The following is a 21,108-nucleotide window of genomic DNA, read 5'->3' on the forward strand; positions in this document are numbered from 1 at the left end:
GCTGCAGCTGGGGCCCCAGCACACTGCAGGCAGCCTTGCTCTGAAGCCAGATTGCTGGGTGCTCAGCTGTGAAAGCATAAGACGGATGCTGCCCAGTCCCAGGGCCGGGTGCCCCAGCGTTGCACTGCCAGCCTCCTCGGTGCCCGAGACTCTAACCTCACAACGCAGCTGAGCGCTCCTCCCGGTGGGTCCCTCCCTCCGGGCTGCCCGGGGTAAGAGCGCAGGGACAGCTGCTGCGGTGGGCTCAGCTGGGGACAACGGGGGGACGCGCCGCAGCCTTTTCAGGGGTGGCAACGCACCACCTGGCGCTGCCACTGACGAGAGCTCCAGCAGCACCGCAGGCAGCACATCCTCCTGCTGGGACAAGCTGCCTGGGCTGTGGCGAACGGCAGCTCCTTTGGGGCTGGGAAGAGAGAGCAGCCCCCTGCTGCTGCCGGCAGGCCGAGGGGGATTCTGCAGGGGTGTATGGGTGGGGGGGTGGTGAAGCACTGGAATGTGTTGCCCAGAGAGGTGGTGGAGTCCCCATCCCTAGAGGTTTTCAAATCCCGGCTGGACAAGGTCCTGGCTGGGATGGTTTAGTTGGGGTTGATCCTGCTTTGGGCAGGGGGCTGGAGTAGCTGAGCTCCTGAGGTCCCTGCCAGCCCCAGGAGTCTATGATTCTGGCGCACCTGACCCAGCACAGTTCAGCCTTGTTTGGCACAAGGGCGTGGGACCAGCCCAGAAGGCGGCCCCAGGCCTCAATCTCAAAATGCAGGGAAGCTACACTGGGGAGGCCTGGTGAGACTGGCGGTGGTGGGACTCCAGCCTGGACACGAGCGCTATGAAAGGACCTGGCAAACCCCTCCTGGGCCCATCCTGGCTGCCCCCCCTGCCCAGGCCCAGGCCCAGGCCCTCACCTGGGACACAGGCGGGGGTTCCCACCCCCACTCTTTGGAGTGGGGCTCTTGGCTCCACTGGGGGAAGCAGGGCTGCCCGACTGACCCCTGGCCGTGCACAGCAGGACACCAGGGGCTGCTCCCCTCGACTCTGCCCCAAAGCCGTGCCGGCCCCAGTGCGGCCGCAGGCTGAACGCTGGAGCAGAGCTCTCCGGGGACGGGCGCTGCCCGCGCCACAGCTCAGCGCGGCTGGTAACCGAGGCAGCCTGGGCTCCCAGCCAGCCCCAGAAAACGCTGAGGCACAGAGTGACAGGGCAGCATCTGGTCTGCAGCGGGGCCCTGACGGGACCTCTCACCATAAGCGTGGGAGGGACGCCCAGAGCCAAGCAACGAGGTGCCAGTTCCCCCAAAGCAGCTTTATTGAGGCACTTCGTGCTGACAGAGAAAGGGAGGGACCCCCAGCACAGCAGCAGCCCTCCAGTGGGGCGCTCTGGAGCCAGCCGGGGGAAGCCCTGGGCAGGATGGCGGAGCATCTAAGAGCCCGGAAGCTCACACAAAGGGGAGGCGGCACCAGCAGACGGATGAGCCGTGTGACACATGCCTTGAACTATCCCCTGCCCTCCACACGCTGCCACCGGCTCCATCGCTGCTCAGGTTCATGAGAGCCAGCGCCGCACGATGCCAGGCCTGGCTCAGCCAGCCCTTCCCTGCAGCGGGGGCCACCCTTGGCCGGGCTGGTGCCCTGCAGGATGAAGGGCAGCGCAGCCCCATGTGGATGGGCAGGACCTGTTGCCCCTCTGGGGTGAAGTGTTCAGAGCTGGCCAGGGGACTGGCACACCTGCCACTGGGTCTACCAGAGAGTCTCGACCCCCTGGCCAGCTCGGAGGGCTGTTGCTCAGCGCTGACGGCTCAGGGCGCATGCCTGGGGTGGCTGGAGAACGCTGTGTGCCCCAGGTACCGGGGGGGAGCCAGCAGAACAGCTGGGAGCTCCTGCGAGGGAGCTGGGAACCAGAGCACATTGGAAGGGCTGGGGGTGAGGTCGGGCACTCGGGTGTTGTGGGCAAGGTAAGCCTGGCATGGGCTGCTGCAGAGAAGGAAGAGGCCGGCAGGTGTCCTTCTGAGCCCTGGGCCTGGGGCAGGGGGCTGCAGCGCACAGAGCTCAGCTGGCAGGAGCTGGGGGGGCGTCGCACGCCCAGCAGCGTGAGCCACGGGCAGGTGCCAGCCTGAAAGGCAGCTGGTGGGGAGCCTCCCCCTCGCTGGGGCGGGGTGGGGAGAAGCAGCCGCACAGCTGGTCGGGCAGGATACCAGCGCCCCCTGAGCAGTCTCTGCTGGCCTTGTGGGGAGGGCAGCTCTGCAGCGGCCTGGGGCCAGCCCAGCTCCCCCCACTGCTCCGGGGCCGCGGCCCAGGGCTCCACCGCGCCAGCCCTGGCGCTAGACGGGCAGTCTGCTGGCGACGGTCAGGAGCACCTTCAGGATGGGCATGAAGCCGGACACCTCGCTGAAGCTGCTGCCGCCGACCAGCTGGCTGTGGAGCTGCAGGCCCTGCTGGTAGCTGCGCGCCTCCACGCAGCGAGCGATCTCCTGCAGCCCCACCAGGATGTGAGGGGAGAGCTGTGGGGAAGGACCACGGCCGTGTCACGCTCTTGCTCGGCCGCCCGCCGCCAAGCGGCCTCCTCCAGCCGGAGGAGACGAAGGGCTGCCCAGGCCCACGGATGCTCGGGCTGCCCCTCTCCGGAGCTTCCTGCTCCCCAACCCCAGCCTGAGAAAAGGCGGAGGTGAAAACCCAGCTGCTGCCCCTGCCCGAGAGGAGAGGGCGCCAGGGTTCTCTCCTGCTGTCCCGGCTGCACCTGGCCCCGTGCCCCTGCTGGGGGGCTCCTGCACCTCCTGCGGGTCGGAGATCGCACTGCTGGGGGGCTCAGCAAGGGGTGGGGGATCTCTAGAGGGCCGTGGCCCAGCCGCGCAGCCAGCCCGGGTTTGACTGTGGGCCTGGGCGTGGGCTCCCAGGGAGCGCGGAGGGGCACACTTACGGCCTGCTCCCGGAGCTTCTCGTACAAGCACTCCAGCCGCTGCCCCGCCTCCTCCAGCTTCCTTTTGGTTTTCTGAAGGGAAGAGAAACCCTCAGCAGGGCTCTGCCCCACCTCTCCGCAGGGCTCTATGCTCCCAAAGGTCCAAGCGTGGACCAAACATGCTGCAGCAGCGCCCCTGGAAACGCACAGCCCTCACTGCACCTGCACCGACCCATGGTAGCCCCCCACTTTCCACCCACTGCCGGGACACAGCCCAGGCCCCACCCCTCTTCCCCCAGAGCCTGCTCAGGAGACGCCCCAGCTGGCCTAACTGCAAGGCTGCAGCAGCCTCCCAGCAACGTCCTGCGCTGGCCTTGCTCTCCTGATGACTCCTCGCAGCCCCGGCCCTTTGAGAGCGCCGTGGGGAGGCAGGCCCTGGCAGGGGCAGAAGGATCCACTCTGCAGGAAAGGAGACAGGCCTCGGGCCTGGGGAGAGACAAGCAGCGCACCTGGAGAGGGCGAGGCTGGGAAGGCAGCGAGCAGCTCCTGGCCCCGTGCTTCAGCTGCCCGGTTAACCCTGGAGGAAAAAAATCGCTGCAGGGGTGACTTACGGGGTCAGTGGCAACAGCCGTACAGCGCTGCACCAGCCCTTCAAAGGTGGTCTTCAGCCCCTGGTGCTCCGGGGGCAGCTCCTTCCTCTCGATCCTCTCTGTGGGTAGCTGGGGAACCAGACCAAACGGAAAGCGGCCATTAGAGCGGGGCTCTCGCTCTCCAGACCCCTGCCCTGCCACTGTGGGGAACACCCGGCTGCACTTACAGCTTGTGCCCTGAAAGCCTGCACAGGCCGCGCACCAGCTGCAAGCAACCTCCTCTAAGCGAGCGGGAGCAGGGGCTTGATACAATGAAAGCCAAAAAGCCCGTGATAAAAATGAAACGGGGCAAAGGCGTGAGGTGCAGGAGCAAGAAGAGAACGCCGGCAGAAGCCAGAAGCAGAGAGTGGGGCCTAGCCAGGGCTCTGCATCCGACGCAGCCTCTCTGGTTACCTGCCCTCTGGACAGGTGGCATAGACGTACGCTTGGTGCAAGGAGCTCCTGGCTCTCAGAAACCACGTACAGGCTTCGGAGACCAGAGGAGCTGAAGTGAGGAGCTAAGGAAGGCAGAGCAGTACACAGAGACGACTGTCTGGGACACCGTCCCACCTCCAGTCAGGCAGCCGCGGTACTGTGGAGGAGGGTGGAAGTCTCAGGGAAGGAGAACATTCAGCTGGAGCAAAGGGAAAGGAGCCCCTAGTCCAGGTGATGCCATGGTACCCTCTCACCTGAGGAAATGTCTCCTGGCGAGGGAACTCCAGTCATTGGGAAAAGTCGGGTGTTAGGAACAGGAAATGGGTGTGTCATGGTCACCACTCAAGAAAGATCTGGGAGTTCTCACGGCTCGTCCCCTGAAAATCTATTCCGGGTGCGGTGGGGGTCGTTGGGACGAACGTTGGGACTCATTGAAAAAGGGGCACACAGCAAGACAGAAAGTATCGTACTGCCTCTGTATAAAGCCCTGGGATGCCCCCAGATTGAGCGCTGGGGGCAGACGGGGTCACCTCAGCCCAGAAGAGAGATCTTGGTGCTGGAAAAGGTTCAGAAAGGGGCAACAAAAACGATTCGACGGACACAGCGGCTTCCGTACGAGGAGAGATTAGTAAGTAGGACTGGACTTGTCAGCTTGGAACAGAGACGACTAAGGCAAGGGCTGGGGGGCGGTGACTGAGGTCCATAAAATCGCGACTGGTGCAGAGAAAGTATCTAAGGACGTGCTCTTTAGTCATTCTCATCACGAAAGAACAAGGGGTCCCCTAACAGCAGCTGGTTTCAAAAGAGCAGGAGGTATTTTTTCCACGTATGCAGACAGCCTGTGGCTCGCCTCCCCGGAGGATCTTGTGAAGGCCAAGGCCACAACAAGGTTCAAAGAGGAGCTAGACAAATGCGGCGGTCAGGGCCACCAATGGCTACTAGCCAGGATGGTGGGACTGGTGGTCCTAGCCTGTCTCCAGAGGCTGGAAAGGGGTGACGGGGTTGGATCAGTAGATCCCCTGCTCTGTTCACTCCCTTGGGGGCACCCGCCATCGGCCAGCGTCCGGAGACAGGCTGCTGGGCTGGATGTCCTGATGTCCTCCTGACGTGCTTACACAAGCGGCGCGCTCCCGCCTCCCCAGCCCTGCCCCACCAGGCACTCCAGCCTAAGTGAGCGTGGCCATCACCTCCCAGATGGGAGGGGCAGCCCTGGGGTCCTGCCCATGCTATGCTGGGGAAAAGACAGATCAAGCCCCAGGGACACCAAACAATGCTCTTACCGGCCAGCTTGCTACTGCCAGGAGACTGGGGCATCAGCGACACCCCCGGGGAGTTACCTGCATGCTGCCCTCTTTGGGAGCTCCCGGTGGGGCCTGGCCAGGCTGCTGGCCTCTGGCAGGCTGAGGAAGCGGGGCCCATGGCTCTGCAGAGACACTCATGACTGGAGCCGTGATTGGCGCCAGAGGGGCGAACGTCTCTGGCACCTACCAGAGAGAGAAAAGCAGCGGGGGCAGCCTGGGAGCCTGCAGAGCAGTGCCAAGGCGGCCCAGGGGCCTCACGTCTGGCGGTCGTGCAGGACTGCTGAGGCCCTCTGACATCCCTCAGCCAAACCGCCAGGCTGCAGCAGACACCGCCACTGCCTAGGAAGCCAGCCCGGCTCGGCTCAGCTCGGCCGTGGCATGAATGCTGAGACCCGGGGCAGAGGGAGAATCTCTGCAAACACTTCACCCTGCCCCGGGAAGCCAGGACAGATTTGCTCCAGTGAGGCAAGATCAAAAGGAGATGGCTTTCGCCAGAGGCTAATCCTGCAGGAGCGAGCACAGCCGGGAGCAGGTTCCCAGCCACGCAGCGGGGAAATACCCAGCCTGCTCAGCACACAAGGGGGCAGGGAAGGGTGCCCTGGGGCTGCTGATTGCCCCTGCCGGCAGGGGCAGCGGTGGACACTGTGTTAGGCAGCTAAGCTCACACCTCCCCAAGCCCTGGGAGGCAGCACTGGCAACTGGGAGCTCACTGTTACTGCAGTGCAGGGCTGGCATGGGGGCACGGCCCCATGGGCAGGACTCTAGCCTGGCTTCTCTGACTGCCGTGCAGTGGGCGGGGGCTTGGACTGGGTTTTGCCACGGCACCTGTCTCCGAAGCCAGGAGACACTGCTAGCAGCCGCTGTTCTCAGCCCGCTGCAGCAGCCCAGCGGTGCTCACAGCAGGGAGAGGTTCGAGCTGCTCGGGCTGGGAAACGCACGCTGCCAAACACTTGTCCTGGGAACCAGGTGGGGGCAGCCGGCCCGGTGGCTAATGGCCAATGCGAGTGGCACTGGCTACTCGCTGCATGAGCTCAGGCCAGCCAGGGTCTCTCCTTCCCACTGGCCAGGCAGGGGCACGGTGGGGGGTCAGTCGCTCACTGCGCATCCCCCGGAGCTACCCAGGCTGCCGGAGGTCTTGGCCAGTGCTCACCTTTTTTTTCTGAAGGCCTCCCCTGAGAGCGGCAGGATCCTTCCAAGGCTCCTGACCTGGGGGGCACATAGGAACACACAGGCATGAGACCCAGGCGAGTGCTCCGAGGCAGAGGGTCTGCACCTCTTGCTGCTCTAAGTGGAAGGGCCAGGCCGAGACCCCTCTCCTCGGCCGACCCCACCGTCTGGGGTGCAGAACCTTACACAGAAGGATTCTGGGTGCACAGACCGCAGTCTGCGACCACCCCCGCCCCTCGGCGCTGTCCTGGCTACAGGCACTGAGGCTCACACTTGGGCTGGGGAATTTTCCCATGCCCTGGATCTCTGGTGGCGCATAAGCAGCATGCCAGCTGTCTGCAGCTTCCAAATCTCCGCCCTGGCTGCAGCCTTCTACCGCTGAGACCGAGCCGACATGGCAGGGTCCAAGTGCTCCCAGGTGCAGAGACAAGTCCCCAGAGCCTGGCCTGCTGCGGTAGCAGGACGCCAGCTCCCTGCTGTGGGGACTGGGTGTCTCATCGCCCCAGAAGGAAGGAATGCCATGCGGTAACAGCACAGACGCAGCTGCAGGTGGGTGCGGGAGCTGCTCTCCTGTTGCCATCAGACTCGGGACCAGCCTTGGGACAGTTCACCCACCCTCCCCTGCAATGGTGACTTCCCGGGACAATCTGCTCCCAGAGTGCCCCCAGCACCACACCCCCAGACTCCACTAGCAGCTCTGGATTGCTAGCACGAGAGCCGGCGTGGGCACAGCCAAAGAGTGACTGTAGCAGGTCCCCGACCCCCAGCTGCTCACGGGAGGCGACTCCATCTCTTGCCAAAGATGCAGAGGCACTTAGGGATTTTAATTACTGGAATACTTCTGCAGCCAACCCTCCCGGACGGTTTCCCTCACTGCTCTTGGCAGAGTTCGGCTCAGGAGCTTAATTAAGTCCGCAATTATTGCCAGCTCCGAGAAATCCCAGGAAACCAGGCCTTGAAATGCTGCAGGGCCCACGAGGCCACTTCAGACTAGCACAATCTAGCAGTGCTCCAAGGCCTCAGACCCTCGCGTGAGCTCTTCTTTACCCGCTGGCCCTTCACTTCACTCTGGGCGACCTACAGTCAGCCTCAGGCATCAACTCAGCAGATTAGCAAGTGCCTCAGGCTCTTCTGGGTGCACCCTGACCCCCCCCCCTTACCTCCCGCAGCCTTGGGAAGATGAATCCAGCCCAGGACGGGCTCCAGGGCTCTCCATTACCATGAGCTGCCCCTCCCGCAATCTCATAGCCCTGCCCCTGAGCTCGAGGAGCTGGGAGAGTGATGGCGATCTCTCCTCCACATGAACTGCGTGGCGTTCGGGCACACAGCCCTAGGCCAGCGAGCGGGGCTCACCGAGCGAAGCGTGACAGCCGGCCTTGCGCAGCAGCTCGGGCAGAGCTGACGGGGAAGGGAAGGCAATGGAGCACCGACCCCAGCCGTCAGGCACGCGCTCTCGGCAAAGCGTATTTGTACGTGGGCTGTGCTCTCCTCCAGCAGGAGCGAACCCTGTGCCCTGCCAGCGCCGAGCACCCTCGGCTTCAGCCCCAGTTCCCGGCCGTCAGTCAGCAGATCTCAACTTCCTCCGACAGGGAGCCCCAGGGCTGCTGTGCCCCTGCCGAAGGCACAGTCACCAGAGACCTTTTGTGCCCCAAACACTCTCCTGCTGTCGCACGAGAGGCCAACAGCGGGGCAGGCAAAGCCTCACATGGAGCGCCGGAGCCTGCGCGGACGGCGCCTGGGGTCACTAGGCTCCGAGCATTGGCCCAGCCCCACGACTGCACCACCCAGCAGAGAGCAGCGTAAAGGGCTGCCCAGGGACGCTGCTGCCCCACTGCAAATTGCACCCAGTGACAGTGCCCGGGACCCAGCCCTGCCCCCCACTGTCACCACCTGCAGCCCAGCCCTCACTCCTGCCTGCAGCTGGAGGCGGGGAAACCACCTGGGCCTTCAAATTCCTCAGCCATGCCTCCCTAGCAGCCCTGAGCTACGCCTCCTGGGCAGCAACCTGCTGCCCCAGGGCAGCCTGGCAGGCAGGCGCTGGGCCGGCAGGGAGAGGTGCCGCCACAGGGTGTGGAGGTGAAAGTGAGGCCAGCGCTGGTGGAGGGTGCACAGTGGCTGGAGGCCAAGAGCCCTGCTTCACTTTCCCAGACTCCTACTGCAGCATCGTCTCCCCCGCCACAGGTGGCCACTCCCAGCTGCGCCCCTCCAGCCGTGAGCCGGTGCCCAGCTACGGTGCTCACACTGAGGCTCCTGCCCAGGCCCAGGGCCAGGCATGCGAGGCAGAGCATGGGCATGAAATACCTCCACTCTCCCTGCAGGGGTGGGGCCACCGCCCAGGCCGGGGCAGCTCTTTGTACGGCTGGCAGGGGGGAGGCACCTGAAAACCCAGGCAGCTCTTGGTGTCAGAATCAGCTGAGCAGTAACATCCCAAGAGCCCCTGGGACTGTTTCACCCTGTGGCTCAGGAGGGGCTGAGCCTGCAGCGTGTCCGTCATCAGGCCTGGGCCTGATCCACCCAGCTGAGCGCAGCCTTTCGGCTGCGAGTGGCTGCCAGGCCGGGGAATCCAGGGCACCCGGCTCTGGGCCGGATCGGTGGCTTCTGGAGACACACTCCTGGCTCCAGCCCAGCCTGAGGGACGATCCAGGCCCAAACACTGCAGCCCTTGCCCGTCCCGAAGAGACCATCCGAGGGGATCTCCACAGCCCCTCTGGGCTGCGACCCAGCCCCTGTCCACCAGCCCTACGACGACGTCCCATCACTCCCCAGCGGAGCTGGGCTCAAACCAGCGACCGGGGGGGAGCGCCAGCAGCAGACCCCCTGCAGGAGGTGCAGGGGCCCAGTGGAGAGCACTGGGGCAGCAGGAGGCGGCTCTGTACCACACCCAGGCGAGCTGGGGTCTCCTCCTGGGGAGCAGGCCCAGCACGTTGCACACACCCGGAGGAGCTGAGCAGGCATCTGGGCGAGCCTCCACCAGGCCCCGAGTGAGGGGTGGCCCCGTGTCAGCAGCCCTTCTGTACAGACCACCCGTTCTCCTCGCATGCCCTGGCACCAAGCCAGGCCAGCTCCTCCCGGAGGTGGGGAGCAGGGTGGGATGGCAGAGGGGCCTCACGGAGCTGCTGAACCCGGGGCCTTGGCTGCCAGCAGCTGCAGCCCTAGTGATGTGAGCTCTCAGCCAGGCAGAGAGCACCACCTCCCCTTCTTTAGGGACACCGTGAGCCTGGACCCCACCTTGGATGGGCCTGGGAGAAGCCACCCCCAGCACTCACCTGTGGGAGGGGGAGGGACGCTCGGAGCTCCAGGCCCACCCTGAGGGTAGCCCAGGCCTGGGGGGCCGCTGAAAGACATGGCTGGGAAAAGCAGGGGGGGCCGGCCCGCCCCAGGATGCTGCGCAGGGACTGAGGCTGGGCGGAAGAAGGCCGGTCCCGGAGGTGGAACACTGTGGGATGCGACGGTCCCAGGCTGGCTGGGGAAGGCAGCTATTCCAGTGGGCCTGGCTCCGGGCAGGAAGGGCGCAGGCTGGGACACTGCTGAAGCCAAGGAGAACAGCATCAGCCAGCCGCCCCTCTCCCCAGGAGTGCGTCTCACGCCTGCCTTCCCCTTTGGCAAGTCTTCCTGCCACCTGCCCGCCCCACGCTCGGCTCCCGGCCGAGCCGGTGCAGACGGCCACGCTGCATCAGGTCCCCGGGGCCAGCAGCATGTGGGAGCTGCGTATGCTGCTCCCTGGGCGTGTGGAAAGCCCCATGGCCCGACCGAGCAGGGGGCCGGCAGCCAGCTGAGTCGGACGCGAGCCCAAGGCGCGCTCCCTGCCCCACTCGACGCAGCCGGTTGAGCCGCATCCCTGGCACACACTCACCTGGCCCCAGAGCTGTGGCCGGGGACAAGCTGGGGGCATTCTGGAAGTAGTGGGGCTGGGCTCCTGCTCTGGCGTAGGTGCTGGGAGGAGGGCCCATGCCGGGCTGGGGCAGCACCAGCTGAGGCGGGTTGGGCAGTGGCACCGAGGGCTGACCGGACACCGGAGGGGTGAAGGGTGGCTGCTCCATGGGCTGCAAAGAGAGTCAGAGTTGCTGCAGGGAGCCCCAGCACCGCGAGGGCTGTGGCCCCTGCAGGCACTACCACCGCTGTCCTGGCAACAGTGTCCAACCGCTAGCCTCCCTGGCTCACCAAGGGCCCAGCACTGGCGGCCCAGCGTGGGGGTCACTGGCCAGGCGAGCTCAGGGCATGGCTGCCTCCCTCTCCCTCCGGACAGCCAGCTGTAGGGTGTATCCCAGCCTTGTCCTCTCCTCTGCTACAGCTCCTTCCTCAGGCCGTCAGCCCTTGGGAGGGGCCGGGGTAACCCCAGAGCCCCGGGCAGGGCCACAGTAACCCCCAGAGCCCCGGGCAGGGCCCCGATCCCCTGGGCAGGGGCGGGGACGCTGACTCCCTCCCTGCAGGCTGGGCTCTGGCGAGGAGCTGGCTCCGGAGGCCCTGGCTGCTGTAAGGCTGGTGCCCCCGGCAGCCCCAGCTCTACACAGCGACTTGGGCTGCCGCTCCAAGGCCAAGGCTGGAGAGGAGGTGTCTCAGCTGGGGCTGGATGAAGAGAAGGGGTACCCCAGTGCACGCTGGGTAGGTCTGGGGGGGAGCCATGCACCAGGAGGGAGGGAGGGAAGCTGGGCTCTGTTCTGTGCTCATCTGTGTGCCCTCAGCGGTGCTGAGTCTCCCCGGCAGCCCCGTGTGGACAGCCCACAGCCAGGCATTGTCCTCATCCCCTCCCTTCAGCGCTGCTCTGCCCTGGCCCTGGGCACTAGGCTTTGCGACTTACCCCCTCCAGACGCCCGGGCCCCCCTGGAGCCAGGCTGCTCTTGGCTGCTGCGGGCGGGCGGCTCGCTGGCCTGACGTGGACGTGGGCGTAGGGGAAAGGACGTGGCTCCTGAGCGCCCGTGCTCGCCCCTTGGGCGTGGAAGAGACGGTCTCGCAGCTGCTGGACCAGGAGCTGCGAACACACGGCTCAATGAAGCCCTGCCGGAGCTGGGGAGGGCTGGAAATCACTCAGCAACCAGCCTGGGACCCAGCTGCAAGCTGGCACCCGACCTTCGCCTGGAGAGCTCTCTGCAGCCAGGCCAACGCTCCCCCACCTCCAGAGCGTCCTGCTCTTGGGCCCCCACCTGTCTTCCCTCGTCCAGTGCAGGTCACTGGACGGCTTTTTGGTCAGCTGCCGCCAGGACCCGCACACAGTAGCATGGACCTTCCCCCTCCTCCCTGGCCTCCGTGAGACCCCCAGGAGAACAGAGAGCACCTCGGCCAAGGGGAAGATGGGACTCTCCAGCTTCCTGTTGTCTCTCTACCCCCCAACTTCCACCTCTCTTGGGCGTCTTCTGCCTGCCCGCCGTGCGCCTACCTGCTCAGAGCCGTGGGGTAGGTAGCTCATTGCTCCTGCCAGACACCCCTGCGATGCCAAGAGGCTGGCGTACTGGGTGATCAGCTCAGCCAAGACAGGGCCCGGTCCCGGCCCACTGGAGCCTCGGAGCACCTCAACAGTCTTGCTCAGCACCATCACCATCTCCAACAGGTCCTGACAGGGCAGGACGAAGACACAAGACATGCTCACGTGCCCTCCCCCGCACAGGAGTCGGCCCCAGGGGAGGTGCTCCCCCCCGCCGGGGGGCTGAGGGCCAGGAGTCGGCCCCAGGGGAGGTGCTCCCCCCCGCCGGGGGGCTGAGGGCCAGGAGTCGGCCCCAGGGGAGGTGTTCCCCCCCCGCCGGGGGGCTGAGGGCCAGGAGTCGGCCCCAGGGGAGGTGTTCCCCCCCCGCCAGGGGGCTGAGGGCCAGGAGTCGGCCCTGGGGGCAGAAGGCGGGTTTCACTGAACGGACTCAGAGCAGGTCAGCTCACTGCTGAGCTTTCCTCCACCGAGCCGGGCGAACCAGACCAGGGAGGGGAAGCTGGCTGGGCTGGGCTCCTGCTAAGCAACCCAACAGCACCTGCCTGTGTCTCCATGATGGGCTTTCCTCAGGGAGCCTCCATGAGACTGAAGAACCCCCTCAGAGGGGCAGGGTTAAACGCCGGGTGGGGAAGGGCAACAGGGCTCAGCAGCAGAGCTGGCTGTGGTGCTTGTCAGCTGGCCCCTCCTGTCACTTGAGGGGCATCTCTGGCTCAGAGCCAGCGGAAGCACTGAGGACACGTTGCCTGGGCATGGGGTTACAGGCCGAGCGGTAACCTGGGTTACTCGCTGCTTGGCCCAAAGACAACCAGGGACTGGGCTCCATTCCCAGCTCAGTCACCGCAGTCCAGGGCTCCCGCCACCCGCAGGAAATGAGGAAGCACTGCCCCCGGGGGAGGGAGGGTTGAGAGGCCTGCGCTGAGAGGTGCTGAGAGACCGTGCTGGTAGGCGACATCTAAGCTGCTGGGCAGAAGGATCACCACCAGGCCCACTGCACAGCAGCTTGCCCTGCTGCTGAACACACCCCAGTCAAGGCCCCCTTGCGCCAGCAGACCAACCCTTACATGTTAAACCAAAGCCCCTTTAGCTGGAAGCCCAGCACCTGGGCCAGCACGAGAGCCCTCTGCTCTAGCTGGGAGTTTCAGGGCCGGGGAAGCTGGCGCTCAGGCTCCAGTCTGTGACTTTGGGATCCCGCAGACAAGCTGTGGTGAGGGAGGTTTGATGCCCCATCCCAGAGCTGGTACCTGCAGAGCTAGGGGTGAGGAGGTCTGGTGGGTTCTGGCCCAGCACTTTGCCAGCCTCTCCACGTTGCCAGAGGAGACATAACACAGGCAGGCGTCCTCGGACAGTGCCCCCTCACCGGCTGACTCCAGCCGGGCCCCCAGCGTATCTAAAGGGAGGGTGGAAAGGGGAGGTTCCATCGATCCGCTGCTTCTGCCCTGGTCCAGCTGCAGCCACACGCAGAGAGCTGAGGGGCCATGGGGCAGAGGCTGGTGGCACCAGAAAATCCATTGCTGAGAGCACGGGGCGTAGCGAAACCGGCAGGAGTGGCTAAGGGCCCGGGGAGGTGCACGTGGCAAAGGGGGGAGGAGGGAAGCTGCACCCTCTCCTGAGGGACAGGCACCCCAAGCAATAGCAGGCAGCTACTGATGACGGCTGCCTCCCTCCAACGTCAGCCAGGACCTACTGACTCCCAGGAGCTCCGGGTGGGCAGAACCAGTACAGCCCCCACCCCGCGCTAGGGAGAGCGGCCAGCCCCCACCAGCCCCAGCGTTTCATCCAGCTCTGTTCGGACCGTCCCAGGGGATAAAGCTCTAACTGCACAGCACACGGGGCCCTGGCTGGTTCCTTCCTCAACCTTCAGCTCCCTCCTGGCCAGCTGCAGTGGCCAGGCCAGTCCTAGCCCTGAGCAGCCCTGGGAGGAAAACCGCGGAGCTGCTTCCAGACTTGCCACTGTGCGAGGACGGGGAGCAACAGGACGAACCACTTGCAAGGGGGTGCCCCCCGCCTGCCCGCTCTGAGGAGCCCCAGCCTCTTCCCAGAGGAGCTCTGTATGGGCACAACACTTTCCTGGGGCCAGGGCCTGGAGGCACTGCCCTCGCTGCCCACAGTCCTTTCCAAGCCACGGACGCAGGCTGAAGGAGACACTGGCACCTCCCTGTGCTCACCATGAGACTCCGCCCTGCCTTACTGCTCCTGCGCCCACTTCCACCGAGTCTCCCCTCCTGCTTTACCTCCCACATAGCTCATGGTCTCGTCTGTCTTGCCTGGAACACCCCGGGCCCACCTCCGCCCAAGCTCCATGCACCCGTCTCTGTGGGCAGCCCACCTACCACACAGTTGGGCATATTCCTCTTGCTTGGAGTACGTCAACAAGACGGCGAGGGCCTCCTTCCAGCTCTGCAGGGCACACGAGCAAACCACTTCACTCCACTTCTGCTGCACGATGGAGGAAAGAAGCTGCAAGAGAAGTAAACGGCCTGTCAGTCCCCAGGCTCAAACCTCAGCTGCAGCCCTGGGGTCTGCAGAGATCTACCTCGCACTTAGCTTATCAGCGTGAGCCTAGGGGCACCTTCCGTGGCAGCTGGCAGAAGCCCCCCCCCACCACACACACACTGTCACTTACATCAGACCTGAGCACTCACTGCCCTCAGTACACTGCCGGCAGAGGTACCCTGTGCGGTATCGTACGCAAACTGAGACACCGACACAAGCTGGTCCTGCAAAACCCTTGTGTGATGCGTGCAGAGTTCTGGAACGTGCTCAGGCTGCCCTCGACAGGCCAATGTGTGTCTACCTGTCTGACCAGCTTGGCTGCAGGCACTACATTTAGTACATTTACACAGGAGGTAAGCAAAGCCATCAGGCTGAACAAGCTGGGGAGGAGACTGCTTAACAATCATGCTGGGGGACAGAGTCTGCGCCCCAGCAAATCTTCCTGGCTCTTGAGGCAGAGAGAATAAAATATGGAAATATAAGAGGAGTAAAAAGACCTTTGAGTTACCCACCACTGAGAGAACCGCACCACTTGCTTCCACAAATGCTGGGTGCAGTACCATACAGACGAGCAAGGGCTGGTTTACACAGCCCCAGCGGTACAGCTGCTCTAGAATGAAGACCCTACATATGCCAAAGACTGTAATCTGCTAAGATTAAATTTTAGTCATACAACTAGAATAACTTTTATAGAGAACCAGGATTTCAGTGCTATTAAGCCAAAGAAAGGGACGCTGCCCCCAAGTTCTCTGTTTTCTCTTTTCTGTAGGGTTTATTGAGAAGCAATCCTGTTCCGGGCTCATCGCAGTTCAGGCTCTCCCAGCATTTGCTCAGGTATATCAGTTCTGAGGAGTGTACTTGATCTCGTAAGTAAGTGTCTCTTTTCTGTTTGGTTTTATGAGAAGCAATCCCATTCTGTTTCTCTGGCACAGCCAAGCCATTATGCTGCTCTAAGTTAGGGTGGGAGGAAGCTGCATACCCGATTTGGTGGTCCTAGCTCTGACCGCTCAGGAGGAGTTCTGGATCACATGGACAAACGCTCTAAAACACGTAGTAGATTCTGAGTGCACTGTAAATACCTAGACAGCGATGGAAATTAGCTGGACAGAACCTCCTGTTTGGCATTTCATCCCGGCCCCCCGCGTACATGCCAGCAACCAAGTCTGCTCGGGCTCCGTACACCTCAGTCTGCTCTCTCCTGCCCCTGCCCTGCATCTCTGCCTGGACACTCACCTGAGAAATCTCAGTTTTCCGTTTGGCGAAGTACCGCCTCTGGGTCTCCCTCAGCAGCTTCTCCCCACCGGCAACAGCCAGAATGATGGCGTCAGCAAAGCGGTCCGAACACATGCACAGCTCCACGGCGCCGGCAAAGTTCCCCACCAGCAGCGCCTGGCTGATCAGCCCGTCAGTGTCTGCAGGTAGGGTGGGTGGGAAAGGCTGGCTGAGCACCTGAACAGTTCATGCAGGGGCCGGACCCCAGCCTGGCTGCAGTGAACCACGGACCCCAGGAGAAAGGCAGCTCTGTCATAACTGCGCCGCACCTCCAGGGACTCACTCATGGGTAGGACTGGACTTCTGTCCTCCGTGAGCTGCCCTGTGATCAATTCCACAGGCAGAGGGAGAGGCCCTAGGTGAGGGCACACTACAAAGAGCCTCAAAGGGCCGGGCTGTACCTCTTTAGGGCAGAGGCTCCCCGCACTTAACTCAGGCCATGTGGTACCTGTTGTGACCGGGATCACCAACGGGCTCGTGTCCTGAGGGAGGAGGCTGTCAAAGAACCCCGAAGAGGAGGAAGCAGCACCCACTTCGGTCAGGGAGTGTCTCGAGCCCTGGGCCGACAGAGCAGGGAGAACATACATTGATGTGAGCCTCACTCAGGCAGTTTCAACAGATCACAGAGCTGGGTGAGGGGGGTCTGTGGTGGTTCTGCCTGGCTGGGATTCTCTCTCCGCTGCTAACTTCAGCATGGAAGCTTCAGGCCTCCTCCTTCGTGCCTCCTGCTGCTGGGCTTCGATGGTGAAGCAATGGCAGGAGGCCAGCTGCCCGAAGGTGCAGAGCCATGGAGTTTACTTGGGGTAAGGTTAACCCTCGCATGCAGAACAGAGCGCTGCTCAAACAAGGCCTGCTGTAGGGTAGTCAGCAGCCTGCATGTTAGCCTCCCTGGCCCTGAGCGCCTAGAGCAGTCCACTCTCCTGCGCAACTCAGCCACAGAGCCGCAAGCCAGGGGTCCTGCACAGGGCCCCAGATCCTCACCCCCAGCGCCCTGCACTGAGCCCCAGAGATCGCTGGAATCTGTCCTCCTTTGTTCGCTCCCGATGGCCAGCAAGGGGACCTGGGCCTACCTGAATGGGCTGCGTAGCCTGAGCCAAGCCATCTGCCTCGGGAAGGGGCTGCTTCTCGGGGACGCTGCTCCCCACATAGGATGTAATCTGTGAGGAAACGCAGTCGCGGTGTCAAGGCTCTGACCCAAAGCAGAATGCAAGGACAACAGAGCAGCCAAGCCGAACAACTCCACTGGCTTTGCCAAGCCGGTTCAAAACCGCCCTCTGTATCAACGCACCCAAACCTGCATCACTGCCGCCCCTCTCTGCTCGCGCAGGCTCCTCTGCCCTGAGGCATAAACGCAGCATTCTCTGCTGCGGCCGTCAAGGGCATCCAGCTCTGTCGCCCTGTTACTCACCACCGCACCCACGTTCCCCCTATTGTCAGGGCTCCCCTGGCTTGCTCGTAACTCGGAGCATTAGCGGGGTGCTAAGAACAGGTGCTGCCTGCAGAGAAAGGTTGGACAGAACCGCACGGCAGTGACGCACCAGTTACAGCTGCACCAGGACTTTCCTTTGAGCGGGGTCTTTGTTTGCACTCAGCTCCTGAAATCTCCAGAGGCTCCTGGTGAACCCAACCCAAAGCAGGCGCCTGGGGGAGCACATGAGATGAGGGAAGATCTGAGGCGGGGCTGGGACCGTGTAAAGCTACCCAGGGCAGGGCAGGGCAGGGCAGGGCAGGGGCCGAATGCTCAGCAGCGATTAGAAGGAAGGAGGAACACGATCTGACTCTGCCCTTCCTGTTGCTCCCAGCCAGCAGCTGTGGGGACTAAATGTATTAACCTTTCACCTCTGAAGACCAGAGCTCAAGTCTCAGCTTAGGTCAGAAGTGGCGGTCTCAGGGCAGCTCCCACATGCCCATCTCAGACCTGCCACACCATTACGCCGCATCCAACCTCAAAGAGCTGCCAGAGCATCCTGCAGGCCACAGCCAGATGTGCCGGAGGAGCTGCCAGGTGAGCCGGAGGTCAGGAACAAAGAGCACTGGGAGAGCTAGAGGGCAAATCAGCCACGCACATCCCAGTCGGCAGGACCAGCACAAAGACATTCAAGCTACACCCCAAGTGAAACCTTCGGGGGGAAACTGCTTAACAAATCACAGTGCAGCCAAGACCTCTTCCCTGCACTCTCTGTTCTTCACCGGTCCCCTGACCCGTCTCCAACAAGGGACCTGCATGCCACCAGCCACTGCCCCAAAGGGCCCTCTGTTAAGTAAAGGTGTTACTTGGTAAGGAGGCACTCACCTTCTTCTGCAGCTCCTCTCTGCGATAGCCCAGTAGCCTCAGGAGCTTAGATCTGGAGTCTGGCTCTGCGTTTGCCTGGGCCCCGGAGGGGATTGGAGACAAAGAGATGCATAAAATAGGCACCTGCACAGAGGCAGCACCCAGCTGCTGCTGGCAGTGCCACGCGCAGTGCTCAGTTTACAGATGATCAGTGCTGGGCCATACTGGCCTCTCCCTGGGCGCTGGGCCAGAATAAACTGCCCTTGGCGGATGAAGGTTGAGACATTGCTGGCCACATCTCCCCCAGCAATCCAATACAATCTGCTTGTTGCACTCATTAACCAGAGGGGGGCTGCTTCCTTCAACGCACCCCCACTTCACCAGCTACACTGCCGTACCGATTCCCACACTGCATGCTCTCTCCTGGACGCTGCAGCACTATGGAAGAGTACTTGAAAGCACCACAGTTATGGAATAAGAGAGGCCTACAGGCTAGAGCACTGGGGTGGGAGTCAGGAGAGCTGTGTCACTATGTGACCCTGGGCAAGTCACTTCTCTGCGTGCCTCAGTCTCTCCAAGTGTAAAATGGGATTGACGATCCGGAATTACTTCTGTAAAGCTCTCAGACCTAGGCATGGAGAATCCTATATGAGCAGTAAATACTGTGTCTGCTCAGGGCTGCTCTCACACAACACGGACTGCTTGCAAACCGCAGGAGGCAGCATTGTTTCCTAGAGGCCATTGGCTTGGCCCAGTGATTGATCAGCCAGCTTTCACCAGCTGGAGTCTGGGGACGACCAGCGTAAAAGGAGCACCGGGCTGTTTCGGTCCAAATGGCCGAGACATTGGGTGGGATTCAAAGGTGATGGCCCAGTGTAAGGTGGGGGCTAAAAACCAAGCAGTTTACTCAGGGCCAGCTTCACACAAGCTAACTGATGCTGCGTAGGACCTTACTCTCCCAGCCAGCCTCATCTGCACTGGTGAGACTCCTTGTGGAGGAAGGCACCATTCTCTCTGCAGAAGGGATCAGATTCCAGCCCTCAGCTGCTGGATGGCAAACGCCCCAGTGATGTTGCGGGAGTGCCGAGTGTGGGCCAATGTCCCCTCTCATCTTTTCCGTCCATGTGTGGAATAATTTTAAGCCCCCTGAGGCACGTGCGAACGTGCACCACCCACAGAGACCCCAAGCCCAGCTGTGGCACTGTGAATCTCTCCCAGCGGCTGCCCTAGCGCTCAGCTTACAGGAAACGCTGGTGCGGACAGAGGGTTTAGCTCAGCCATGCCCAAGCTGACAGCAGTAGATCTGGTTCTCTCGGACACTGGCTGGAAAGCAAATCACTCTTGGCTAGAGCACCTCACTTGGGCTGAACCTGGAGAGAGCAGCCAGGCTGCCTGGGCCACAGCTGAATGTGAGGCAGGAGCTCAAACCAACTGGCTGAAGGGACTGTCAAGTCCGTCATGGAAGACTGAGGGCTTTGTCCCTATCTTCTTCTGGGTGGTCTGCATGCCAAGGGGGCTAGAGGCATAAGCAAGTGACCCTGCTGATATCACTGCCGCCTGGACTCCTCCGGGCTGATCTCGGCCCATTGGGGGACCGAAGGAAGGCGCTCCACTGAACGCACTAAAGGCCTAGAGGAGGCTGAGCATCTGCCTGGGACTGCTGTATGCTTATCCCGGCCTAGAGCCCACCACAGTCTGATGCCAACACCGGCCCTATGGAAAGGAGAACAGGCCTCTGGCCTGTGCGTTTATCCTGCGTGCCAGGGCTCTCCCCAAGCGCACCGTTATGGGGCACGTTTCTGGCTTAACCACTGGTCAGTCCTGGGAAGAGCTGGGCACACACGAGGCCAGGCACGAGTGATGGGCACGTGCCAGTAACACGCAGGTGATGGAATGAGGTCACCAGTCCTGTCCTACCTTCAGGAAGCTCCAGATGCTCTCTTCAAACGGCAGCTGGGCCGCCCGGATCTTGTGCTGGCAATAGTCCACGAGGTTTCCCGACTGCAGGGCACTCTGCAGGTCTCTGGATCGGGCCAGGAACTCTGTCTCTGTAACAACTTGGCTGATGAACACCTGGCGCGGGGGACTCTGCTGCCTTTGCGGTGCTGGGGCCTTGGTGAGCCCAAAAGTGATCAACTTCCCCCCAAACTGAGAAGAAGAGAGGGAAAAGGGAAGCGTCCAAATGGGTTAAAGTTAAAACCAGCACTCAGGAGACACCAAGGTGCTGGGCAGGGCAACTGTGAGGCACCCAGGCAGAGGACAGCTGAACACATGCTCATGTTGTAGTCAGCTGCAGCGACCAAACCTGGGACCTGCAGCATCAACGCCCCAAGCCCCTGTCCCAGGAGCTGCAATTCTCAGTGGTCTCTCTGGGGGTGCAGGTGTCTGCAGCTCATTGCCAACACCAACAGCCCAGAGGACAGATGCTGTACAGACTGACTCCTCTCTGCAACAGAGGGGCCAACTGCAATAACCCTCATCGGACGAGTGGATACGCAGCGGCCTCCAATTAAGAGAAGTCAGCAATTCTGTATCAGGCTCACAGAGGTTCAGCACATGTCGCTACCGTTTCACGCTCAATGCAGTGAAAATAGCCTTTGAGGCCTTTCCCCAATGTTAAGACTCTAGGGGGACAGGAAGCCAAGCACAGTGATCACAGACACAATGCCCCTACTGGCACAAGTTTATTCTGAGGTCACCCACTCCTGGCAAGCACGCCTGTGTCTCTGGCCTAGTAACTTACACTTACATTGCATACCTCAAGTGCAGTGTGTGAACTGACCACACAGCATGTAACACAATGCTGGCTCGTTCCCACCTGCAGCTAAACAGCTACACCACCAACCTGAAATGGCACCCAGCAGAGCAGAGCAAAGTGGGGCTGGAGAAAGAGGACAGGGAGAGAACAAGGACATGAGGGAGGAGAGGGACTAGGAGAAGGAGAAGGAGGACACATATTGACTGGTAGAAAGAGCAGGAGTGAGCACAGATCTTGCCTACAGCACTCAGACTGGACTAGTTTAATTCTCCAACAGGAAGGACATGGGAGTCAAACCGGTACTTCACAGCAAGCCCCCGCTGCTGCTCAAGAGAGAGCAGTTGGTGACATGGGGTCTAAACACCAAGGAGCATCGAAACAGTCAGCATCATGAAACCCACAACACGGGAACCAGCTCCCGTCTGGGGGTTAGGAGGAGGGGCGTAACCTCTCCTTGTCAGGCAAGGCCACTCACTCCACACAC

General features: G+C 62.3%; 1 protein-coding gene across 5 annotated transcripts in view; it reads right to left on the reverse strand.

The window, feature by feature from the left end:
- Positions 1-469: 469 nt before the first annotated feature.
- SEC31B (SEC31 homolog B, COPII coat complex component) overlaps positions 470-21,108 on the reverse strand; it is a 38,350-nt gene continuing 17,711 nt past the window's right edge. For 3 of the 5 annotated variants that reach the window (XM_074999784.1, XM_074999783.1, XM_074999786.1), the window contains exons 11-26: positions 19,784-20,014; positions 17,888-17,962; positions 16,665-16,751; positions 16,043-16,151; positions 15,556-15,734; positions 14,160-14,286; positions 13,071-13,216; positions 11,788-11,961; positions 11,212-11,382; positions 10,267-10,456; positions 9,680-9,940; positions 6,397-6,452; positions 5,283-5,429; positions 3,493-3,600; positions 2,903-2,974; positions 471-2,486 (exon numbers count right to left, since the gene is read on the reverse strand). In XM_074999784.1, the coding sequence (XP_074855885.1) occupies positions 2,307-2,486; positions 2,903-2,974; positions 3,493-3,600; positions 5,283-5,429; positions 6,397-6,452; positions 9,680-9,940; positions 10,267-10,456; positions 11,212-11,382; positions 11,788-11,961; positions 13,071-13,216; positions 14,160-14,286; positions 15,556-15,734; positions 16,043-16,151; positions 16,665-16,751; positions 17,888-17,962; positions 19,784-20,014 (2,313 nt within the window). In that variant the 3' untranslated portion in view covers positions 471-2,306. Of the gene's footprint in view, positions 2,487-2,902; positions 2,975-3,492; positions 3,601-5,282; positions 5,430-6,396; positions 6,453-9,679; positions 9,941-10,266; positions 10,457-11,211; positions 11,383-11,787; positions 11,962-13,070; positions 13,217-14,159; positions 14,287-15,555; positions 15,735-16,042; positions 16,152-16,664; positions 16,752-17,887; positions 17,963-19,783; positions 20,015-21,108 lie in introns of all 5 variants that reach the window. The other 2 variants (XM_074999787.1, XM_074999788.1) reach the window with 2 other exon arrangements.

This window comes from Carettochelys insculpta, chromosome 7 (assembly GCF_033958435.1).
Source record: "Carettochelys insculpta isolate YL-2023 chromosome 7, ASM3395843v1, whole genome shotgun sequence".
NCBI lineage: Eukaryota > Metazoa > Chordata > Testudines > Carettochelyidae > Carettochelys > Carettochelys insculpta.